Source organism: Anticarsia gemmatalis, chromosome Z, assembly GCF_050436995.1.
Source record: "Anticarsia gemmatalis isolate Benzon Research Colony breed Stoneville strain chromosome Z, ilAntGemm2 primary, whole genome shotgun sequence".
NCBI lineage: Eukaryota > Metazoa > Arthropoda > Insecta > Lepidoptera > Erebidae > Anticarsia > Anticarsia gemmatalis.
Window position 1 is genome coordinate 6439864 of NC_134776.1, and position 10967 is coordinate 6450830.

At 40.3% G+C, this 10967-nt stretch overlaps 1 protein-coding gene and 1 long non-coding RNA gene across 2 annotated transcripts in view; one reads left to right on the top strand and one right to left on the bottom strand.

The window, feature by feature from the left end:
* Positions 1-8796, top strand: part of LOC142986483 (otoferlin-like) — a 151863-nt gene extending 143067 nt beyond the window's left edge. Inside the window, exons 12-26 of the mRNA XM_076135001.1 lie at positions 36-159; positions 246-517; positions 708-898; positions 1858-2055; positions 2351-2467; positions 2691-2843; positions 3093-3293; positions 3386-4786; positions 4868-5002; positions 5091-5533; positions 5701-5990; positions 6080-6278; positions 6367-6605; positions 6686-6965; positions 7056-8796. Of these exons, the coding sequence (XP_075991116.1) occupies positions 36-159; positions 246-517; positions 708-898; positions 1858-2055; positions 2351-2467; positions 2691-2843; positions 3093-3293; positions 3386-4786; positions 4868-5002; positions 5091-5533; positions 5701-5990; positions 6080-6278; positions 6367-6605; positions 6686-6965; positions 7056-7236 (4424 nt within the window). The 3' untranslated portion in view covers positions 7237-8796. The remainder of the gene's footprint in view (positions 1-35; positions 160-245; positions 518-707; positions 899-1857; positions 2056-2350; positions 2468-2690; positions 2844-3092; positions 3294-3385; positions 4787-4867; positions 5003-5090; positions 5534-5700; positions 5991-6079; positions 6279-6366; positions 6606-6685; positions 6966-7055) is intronic.
* A 497-nt stretch (positions 8797-9293) lies between these two features.
* LOC142986650 (uncharacterized) lies at positions 9294-10037 on the bottom strand. Its single transcript, XR_012960417.1, has 2 exons — positions 9914-10037; positions 9294-9767 (listed from the first exon to the last, which is right to left on the bottom strand). It is a non-coding gene; the product is annotated as an uncharacterized LOC142986650 (long non-coding RNA).
* Positions 10038-10967: the final 930 nt, after the last annotated feature.

Consider the following 10967-nt stretch of genomic DNA (forward strand, 5'->3'; position numbering starts at 1 on the left):
CGTCCGGAAAATTAATATTTTTTGTTTCCTTTAAGGCTTTCTTCCCACTTTCGGGCCGGCTTACATTTACTTGTATGGCTCCACCCGCGATTACAGCCTATTGGACCAACACGCTGGTCTCAACATGGGCATGGGCGAAGGAGTGTCTTACAGGGGCAGGTGAGTTCAATATTCTTTTACAACTAAAATTGTGTATGTACGTAATCACTAAAATATCATAAAATAAATTTATTATCATGTTTCAGAATTCTGATCTCCATTCGCACCGAGATCATTGACAGCATTGAGAGCCCAGCTTCTGAGGTGGAAGTGGAACCGATTCCACCCATCGTCGAATCAAGCTTCGGGAAGAACGAGGAATTTTTCCTATTCGGCAGCATCTTCGAAGCTAATATGATTGACAAGCGTCTGACAGACAAGCCTCTGCAGTTTGAGCTTAGCATCGGCAATTCTGGCAACTCGATGGATGGTCACCACGAGTCGATGAAGCGAGCTGCAGACTTAGATTGCGATCTCGGTAAGTATACATCGTGAAACCAGACATAATGCTTTTCGGTATATAATTCTTTTGTTTTATTCCATCCACTAATTTCATGCTTAGGTTTGACTCATAATTTTGAATCAGCTTGACAGTCAGCAGAAGCGGTAGCGGCTACATCCAGCAATCACTGGTGACACAAGTTACAAGGCTATTTTTGTTAATGTAGATGAACTGTGCGCTGACACCGGCTACTGGCAGAGCACGACTCAGTCTCTTAAGGCCACGTCCACGGACAAGAATTACTACTACCTGCCGTACTGGGATCATAAGCAGTGCATGCATGTACGCAGCATCTGGCCTGACCACCGCCGCCGCATGTACAACTCCAACCTCATCGCTAATATCATTGAGAAATTCGTAAGTCACTTCATTATTGCATTATTGATTGACAGCTTTGCTGGTCCATTATGAAACATTACCCGCGGCGAATGCCAAACGAAAATTAGGAATATCGAGGCTTTGAATTTACGATAAAAGGTAACCTGTACAAATATCTACTTACTATCTAACCTTCGATAAGAGAAGTAACAATTAGATTATTTCGTTACTTAAGTAAACAGTCGAACTTTAGTTGTCAAGGTACAATAACTACAATAACAAATCAACAGAATCGTCATAAACTTTACAATTATTTACTAAACCGGCATTTTGGCAACAAAACAAAACTTCAGCTATTTCATTTCACTTTTATATAATTCGCCGCCTACGTCTACCCTTTTCAGTGGCGGTGCTACATGTAACAACAGTTTTCTCATTATTACATCTTTAGGAATACACTACATCAAAACGCTTACATGCAAGTAGTAAGTTACCAGATGCAGCATAGGAATCATTTGGCATATTTTATCATACAGGAATTTTACAACCAAAAATATATAGATTATAGACGGTTTTGTCCATAAAAGCTCTCTCAGTAGTTGCCAAAAGCATACAAAGTCAACAAAGACGCCAAAACTCTGGTTGCTTCAATTAACTCTACTTTGGCCATAGAAAAAAAGTTACCATATTTTTCGATTATCCAAATAGGATTTATAAGACAATAATCGTCTTTTGCCGATCTTAATTTGTTACACTTTTAGACACTGCAGCAGTAAAGACTCAAACCTCCGCTAAAACATTCACACACCGTTTTAATGTAAAGATGTACAACTTATCATAGAAATCGTCAGGAGACCACACGGCAGCTATAATTTACATTTCACATCTTCGTATCTTGAAACAAATTACCGACAAATAAAAAAAAACTGAATATAAGCATCCTTGTACACTAGTTTCTATAAAAGTCAACTATAACTAAATAAACTTGTAATTTCCAGGAGGAAGGCTTGATGGATACTCAGACGGCGATCGACAATGACTCGGGGACGGAGGGCTCCACCCTGGTGCTCCTCAAGTCGACGCTGGAAGCCACCAGCAACGCGTGCACGGCCTACGTGCGCCACATGACCAACGCGCCGCCCTTCGGCAACACCAAGCTTGATAAAGAGCGCCAGAAGATGTGCGTCTATGAACTCGTGAGTATTACTTCAAGATTAATCTTTGTATTTAATTTTTAAGGAGAGTTGACGTAAAACGCAAAAACATAACCTAAGTACCTTCACACCATACGATTGGTAGGATAAAAACAAGGCAAAGAAAGGAATTTGATTTTCTTGTGTCTCATTAAACATGATAGAGTGATTTCCTCATACTCGCTAAATTTATCCCTAAATAACTAATCCCTCTTAATTAATTTGTTGACTTTTCATAAAAGCTTTTTTCCGTATAAGTCCGTAAAACATACAAAATGGATATTATTTCTAATTTCAGGATCAAATCGCTACAATGGCGAAGAGCCTGAAGGCCCTGATCACCAAGCATTCGCTGAAGGATCGCATCCGCACGGCCTATAGCTATTTGAATAAGCTGAAACATCTCTGTGAGGACGTAAGTATTCACAAAACTCAAGACAAATGAGTTCTAATTGACTTCATTTGTTTTATAGTATGACAACAAAATATACAAAAGAAAGATATGGGACCAACACACTTTAGGACAACGTTAAAAACAAAATTGTGTCTTCTTTTAATATAATTCTAGACGTTGCTAATACAAAAATATCGGTTGACAATTCAAAAGATCCATAACAATAAATAATTGTCAATTACAGTCGCAGCACGCCATGCCAGACGTATTCATCTGGCTGATAAGCAATGGCAAGCGCCTCGCTTACCACAGGATCCCTGCCAGGGACATCATCTTCTCGGAATTCCCGGATGAATCTGGCAAACACTGCGGCAAGATGCAAACAATATTCATGAAGGTGAGTCGAATACATCAAACAATTAACAATTATGCCTCATTTCGTGTGCGATACTTAAACTTTGCTTAATCAATCTAGCACAGAAACGTGTCCTACGATACTAACATGGCCGCGGTTGCCACTCCCGTCTAGGCCTTTTCAGCCACGAACGAAAGTGCAATTATTCTACCTGTCGTCACTTTAATCTTCTGCAATAGATGTATTCAGGCCAATGATGATGACTTAAACTTATTTTTGCGTTCGTTCCAGTGGCCCGGAAAGAAGGCAACCTCTCCCAGTGGCTGGGCCATACCAGCAAAGGTCAGCGTGTATTTGTGGATGGGTATTCTTCAAGATAAGAAACATTACATCGATGGTCTGCCACAGGGCTATGAGGTTAGCTCTGAGCTTCGCAACGCTGATAAACTTCGATCAAATGCTCCGGCTACCATTTTCTATGCTGAGAAACATGTACGTATATTTTCCTACATATTATATCATGTATTACCTAATCCAGATTTTTTTCTATTTAGATTTTTTAATTCCTGTTTATTTTTTTTCAGAACTTCCAAATGCGAGCCTACGTATACCAAGCTAGGTCTCTGATCGGATCCGACTCGTCAGGTCTATCTGACCCATTCGCACGCATAGTGCTTGGCGAGAATACCGCCACAACACAAGTGATTGATGAGACCCTCAGTCCCACTTGGGACGAACTCCTCGTCTTCGACGACGTGCTGCTGTACAGCACCATTGAACAGATCAAAGCTGATCCGCCTACGATCGCTATCGAGATTTTCGATCAAGATAAAGTGGGAAAATCTGAATTTATTGGTCGCACTTTGGCCAAACCACACGTCAAGGCTTACGAAGACGCTATCACTAGCGAACGCCCACAAAACCCTCCCTCGCTGGAGTGGTATGAGATCACACGTGGCGATGATCGTGCTGGCGAGCTGCTGGCTACTTTTGAATTGCTTGAAATACCACCAAAACAAGATTCATCAATTCTACCCGAATTGCCGTCACCAAGAGAGGCCAATGGAAAGCCACCAATCGATGCTAACAAGGGCCCAATTCTGCCAGTACCGCGCGGCATTCGCCCTACTCTATCAAAATATCGCATCGAGGTTCTTTTCTGGGGCTTACGTGACTTGAAGCGCGTACATCTTCTTACAGTCGACAAACCAAGGGTTGATATCGAATGCGCTGGAAACATTTTGTACTCCACTGTAATACAAAATGCTAAACGTAATCCAAACTTCATATATCCTGTCAAATTCGTCGACGTGGAGTTGCCAGATCAAGATTTATACCGACCACCACTGACCATTCGTGTGGTAGATTGCCGCAGCTTCGGCAGAATTACCCTCGTGGGCACTCACACTATTAACTCCATTCACAAGTATATTTATACTCCGATGAGCAAACGCGAGCGCGATATTGAAGAGCGCAAGAAATCACTCATTCCATTACAGAATGTTGATCTACGAGCCAATTGCATCGTTCAGGATGATGCCTTCGCCATTGAAAATGAGAAAGAGAACTGCCCATTGCTGAATCGCGACGCAAGGGCTACTACTTCATACGGCTCGGGAGTTCAGTCTCAAGTAATGCGTAAGAAATTCACTAAGCGCGAGTCAATGAAGAAGCGTAAGGCGAGCACTGAATCAGTTTTTGATGACGACGAAGGAAGCAAGGATTGGTGGACTAAATACTTCGCTTCGGTGGAATCCATGATTGAAGAGGAGAAGGAGGCCAAGAAGGAAAGGCAGGGAATCCTTCAGCCATCCCAAGTGATTATTGTTGAAGATAGTCGTTCGCCGCGAGAGGAAGCAGTGCACTCTCCGCGCTCGGACCGCGATCGCCCCAGGCGCCGCCAGCAGACATCGCCACGAGCTAAGATTGTCAGCCCCACCATTATATCCAAGAAGAATGAAATACCACGATCGGCCATCACTAAGGTAAGATATGAGAAATAATAATATTTACAAAAATAATAATATCGTTCATGTCCTCTAATATAATTGTACGTTTTTGTTTAGATCATACCACACGAGCTCGAGGCTGTGCCAGAATATGACGAGTTTAAGGAATGGCTGCACTCATTCGAGCTCTACAGGGGTAAGAAGACAGGCGATGATTCCGAAGATGAGAACCGAGTTGTCGGCGTTTACAAGGTATCTACTCATACATATTTTTCCTGTTACTAGTACACGATGAGTTCAAAACTCTTGAACGCCTATTTATCACGACTTCTTGTTTCAGGGAGCTATTAAAGTCTACAAATGGCCACTCCCAAGGGGAATTGACGATCACACTGTTATGGGATTTGACCCGAACTATGGATTTTTCCAAGGCGTACCAAACAATGATCCGATACACGTACTTGTACGCGTGTACATCGTGAAAGCTACTGATCTCCACCCAATGGATCTGAATGGAAAAGCTGATCCATACATTGTGCTGCACTTGGGATCAAAGAGGATCAGCGACAAGGAGAACTATGTCTCCAAGCAATTGAATCCAGTATTCGGAAAGTGCTTCGAGATTGAGGCTACTTTCCCTCAAGACTCTATGCTGACTATCCAAGTCCTCGATTGGGACTTACTTGGATCCGACGACCTGATTGGCGAAACTAAGATCGATCTTGAGAATCGCTTCTACAGCCGTCACCGAGCTACTTGCGGATTGCCCATGAAATATGAAGAGTACGTATTTTTAAGTTCATCTATGTAACACTTACATTATACGTAACCACGTAATTATTAATAATACTAACATAAGTGATAGACAAATAAAAAAGGCTGGCAGTTAAGCTACTTGCAATAATTAACATATGTTTTGCTAACCAATACTAACACACTAACAATTTTAGGCAAGGCTATAACCGTTGGCGCGACGCTATGAAGCCAACGCAGATCCTTGCCAAACTCTGCAAGGATGGTAAACTTGATCCGCCGATCTACGAGTACGGGCGCGTGAAGGTTGGACGTACCGTGTTCAACATGCCCATGGATGATACTGAGCTGTTCTCTAACCCTGATACTATCGAAGAACAAATGGCTCTGGTCGTACTGCGTCGTTGGCAAGAGGTGCCGCGTGTGGGAACACGCCTTGTTACTGAGCACGTTGAAACTCGCCCACTGTATAACCCCAGCAAGCCTGGTGAGAAGAAAACGCTTGACTAATAAAAAATACTAACTAACTGTTACTTATACATCAGACAATTATTGTAATGCATTTTTTTCTTTTAGGTATTGAACAAGGACGCCTCGAGATGTGGGTTGACATGTTCCCCATGGATATGCCGCTGCCAGGACCGCCCCTGGATATATCTGCTCGCAAACCAAAGTCTTACGAGATGCGAGTCATTATATGGAACACTGATGACGTGGTTCTAGAGGACGATGCTTTCTTTACCGGAGAAAAGATGTCTGATATTTACGTGAAGGGGTAAGTTACAAATACCAGCTCTCATAAAAAAAGCCGATTATTTTTGTATAACGCGTCGTATTTACTAACGTTTTTACTTTCTTTTTAGATGGGTCAAGGGCCCAGACGATTGCCAGTCCACTGATATTCATTACCGCTCACTGACCGGAGAAGGAAACTTTAACTGGCGCTTCATTTATCCATTCGATTACTTGGAAGCCGAGGAACGTATCGTTATTTCGCGCAAGGAGTCTGTATTCTCCTGGGATGAAACTGAGTGCAAGATACCTGCACGTCTCGAGCTGCAGGTGTGGGATGCCGATCATTTCTCTGCAGACGATTTCTTGGGTAAGAAATATTTTGAAGACTATAGAAAATAGTGTCAACTTTCGTTTTATGAGATTTTAATGGGTTAATTCCTTTTACAGGTGCTATAACCCTGGATTTGAGCCGCTTCCCGCGTGGTGCTAAATCTTCCAAGCTCTGCACTCTTGATATGTTGCGCAATGATGGGTCCGTACCGATGGTGAACATCTTCAAGCAAAAGCGCGTAAAGGGCTGGTGGCCATTCTACATCAAACGCGACACAGAAGAGATGGAACTGACTGGAAAAGTGGAGGCTGAGATACATCTACTGACCCGCGAAGAAGCAGAGAAAGTGCCCGCTGGCCTTGGACGTAACGAACCTGATCCTTTGGACAAACCAAAGTAAGTATTGCCTGAAGCTATACAACATTTGAAACCACGCTACGTGTCTTAATTGATATAGATGTTAACCGAATGTTCTTTCATCTCCAGTCGCCCAGACGCATCGTTCATGTGGTTCCTGAACCCGCTGAAGTCTATTCGCTACATCGTGTGGCACAACTACAAGTGGACCATTCTGAAGGCAGCCATCGTCATCCTGGTGGCTCTGATGTTCTTGCTGCTGGTGTACGCTGTACCAGGATACACCGTCAAGAGACTACTGGGAGCTTAAATTAGAAAACATTATATCATTATAATAATCCCATTATATTATGCCCGCCATTGGGCTCGTAGGTTAAAATTAAATGTAATCCGCTATAGAAGATTCGGTGTGTTTGTTTCAACTAGATTAGTTTGATCAACAAACGTATAATAGATACGTGTATGTTTTGTTGCAGGAAGGTAGAAAAAGATGGAAAACGCTTTATTCAATATAACTGTTTTATCAATGTTATCTTATCGTAATGTATTGATATGTGGCGGATCTACCTATTGTTTGTCTTTTTAAATCTTACATCGGTTATGTTTTCAAAAACACCTCTCTCACATTCTTCATCCAGGTCATTATTTTTCACACTTAACTGCCTAAAGCAATGATTTTAGTCTTCATCCTAATATTTTATATCTACCTACTTAGCTTCTGTTTAGTTTTCATATCACCCAAAACTCTCCCTCTGGATCCGCAGTTGGTATTGAGATTTGTGTTTAATAATAAGAATAATATAATCAAAATAATAGTACATTTCATATCATATAATGCATAATCATACATTTAATCACATTATCCGTTTAAAGTGTTTCAATAATCGTATAATCCAAACAGTATTTAACAATATAATCTTAAAAAATGTTTAATCGGTAGATGTTTGTCGCTTCAATATTTAAACTCTGCTTTTTCTATCTTAGTGCAACACATATATAACCAATATAACCATACATTTTAATCAAATATATTATACTTATTTAACCAAACATTGATGTAATCGATTCAATATTATTATTATAATGCATACATTTAATGTCTGTATCTGATAACCAATGTAACCATTTAACAATCCGTAAACTGTACTCACTTATTATTCCAACAATATACGCTATCTTATTAGCCCCCAACAATGTTGTTTTATTTTTCCACCTATACCTACCTAGAAACACACACAACATAATTTTTCTTGAGCCAAATTAGTCAAAGTTTCTTTGCATAACACATCACATTTGGTAATCAAAATTTACGTCGTCGTCTCTTGCGGCAACAGCATCGTTTGCGTCGACGGATACGTCTGCGACGACAACAGCTGCGGCGTCTGCGGCGTCGACGGCGGCCACACGCATTCCCTCGAGCATACCAACTGACATAGCGAGAACCTTTCCTGTCCAAAATACCAAGAGCTGTCCCACTCTCTAAAAGAGATAGCACAGTGCTGCTCAATACCTGAGGTTCCTTCCTACATTGCAAGCGAATGTGCTGCATTATTTTTGACATCGTAGCCCCGTCTTTCGTCTGCTGTAGAAACTTTACAATCATCCTCCCAGAAGGATTGTCTGGCAGCAGAAATTTTTCTTCGTCTGAATCCATTTCACCACGTTCTAAAGTTTATACAACATTAAGGATTCCACATTGTAATTTTGAATAAACCATTATAACCAAATCAAATCGAATCAAATGTTGCACTGAAATCTGAATGACTGAATGTTTATGATCAGAGATCAGAGACTTGTCAAAATTATACAACTACTATAAAAGAGTAGGTACATAATAAATACCTCTTTTGTTTAACTAACTTCCTCTAAGTATTTTAAATGGTTCTAATACTTACAAGTAACCCTATATCACCATCTTTTTCTCACGTTATCAACGCCATTATCTCGGTGGCAAAACGTAAATACCAACAGGGTCGATTCCTGTGCCAGGGAAATTCTTACAGTGCCTCAATGATACCTAATGTTGGTGCATATAGTGATAAGCTTAAAGTGAGAGAAGCTAATAGATATATTATTTTGTGGCTAATATTGTCAGTTACTGTCCTCTTCCTTTTCCAAAATTGTTCAAAAATACATTAGACACCAGATTTTTGGAACTAACTCAGTAAAATATCTAAGTTAGGTACCTCCTTATAAATGTCAACCGTATAATAATAATTTTAACACCTATAATGTAAGAAGGCCCTGCATTCTCAATTTATAAACAATAGTGTATGTAGCTTTAATATACGTTCTTCGTGTAATTGAAAACTTTATGAAAACATTTTTGTGACATTTTGTCACACGTCAATGTGTTGTCATGGGGTATTTTATTTTTCGACACTCACTATTCTAAACCATTTGTATTATTGAATTATGACAAATAACTATGCATTATTTATGTTCGGATTCTATTAGAAAGTTAAACTCTAATCATGATGGCGCACGAGAACAGGAAAGAAGAGCAAGCTCAGAACACAGGCAAACTCGTGATGAGCGCGTTTTATAAAGTTGCGAGAGATCGTGATGGAGTAAGAGCCGAGGACATTACTCGGTACTTGCAGGATAAATTCGGTGACGTTTGGCGACGGAACACGCTGACAAGCAAGGCGGAAGAAACACTGAAGCGTAGCGCATTGCTAGGGTTCCTCTACCGAAATGGAGACCGTTACTTATCTAATCGGACTCACGGTGCATGCTGCCGTCACCAACGGAGCAGTCCACGACAGCGGCGAGCCGGCGGTCGTCGTACACGAAAACGCGGTGTTGGGAAAGCAAGTAAACGTCCTCGCCGCCGATACACTTAAAGAAAATTGTAATAGTCGCGTCATAACGTTTAGGTATTGTTTTGTGTCTGTGAAAAACGAATAAAATTGCGTAAAGAAAAATGACTTTTAATGCCCTTAAGTAGATTAATTGTCAAATACCTGTGTACCTGTTTAACTTACCAAATAATTAAGCTTTTATAAGCTTATTGTAATCAACTAATTCTTATAAGAAATGAGCCCTATTATTAAAATTCCTATTTATAACTTAGTAACTTCATGTACGAACATATCTCTTAAAAAAAGCTGAACAGTGATTTCGTTGGCTCTAAAACAGGTGAAATGATGACAATTAAACTCATACTTCAAATTGAATGAAACTTGACGAACGAGATGGTTAAGGCCCTCATAGAATACCAAATTCATACATTCATCTAACGTCAGAATTCTGACTTGTAGCAGCTCATCTCACCTTCGCACTCGAAAGTGCGGCGCCACCAGCACGGCACTATCGAGTTTTACAAAACATGATTTCTCACCCGGATACCGCTTTCGAGGTTCGGAAACGACCTTACAGAACAGGTACTTACTCATGCGTGTGCGTTCGCGCAGCGGAATGTTGTTGAATTTAAAGATATTAATTATGCAGATATTTAGTGTATGACGTCGTATAATTGTGTATGGTAAAAAAAAAATTGTGTACGCAGCCATTGTGGAGAAATTCACCAAAAACTGATTCCGCTGGGCGAACGTTGTCCTGGCGGAACTTATTTTAATCCATAGACTTTAGAAGAAAAGAGGTGTGTCCAAAAATTAGTGTGTATTTGTGTGTAATTGTGTATGTATGAATAAAATGAGTGCATGCATAAACTTCGGAGAAATTCAAGTTTCCGCTACGCGAACGTTTGGCCATTAGCTAGTTTTCATATAAAGCGCTTACATAGAGAGCTGTAGATTTTTACATACGTTGTTTTGAATTTGTTTATATTTGTTTAAAAAACAGATTTAGAAAAAATCGTAGGGCTTAAAAGATAAAAATATAAACGTAAAATACACTTAATAGGTCTTAGTTCTTAAAGTATGCACTTTGGGGTCTAGATTTTCACGTTTATACAAACCTTGTAAGTATCTGAAACATGTTGCCAAGTATCAATGATGTTCCGTTAGTAATTAAAGAGTTAAAGGACAATTTTACCATGAATAGATCACTGTTTACAAAACAGTCAAATATCACGAC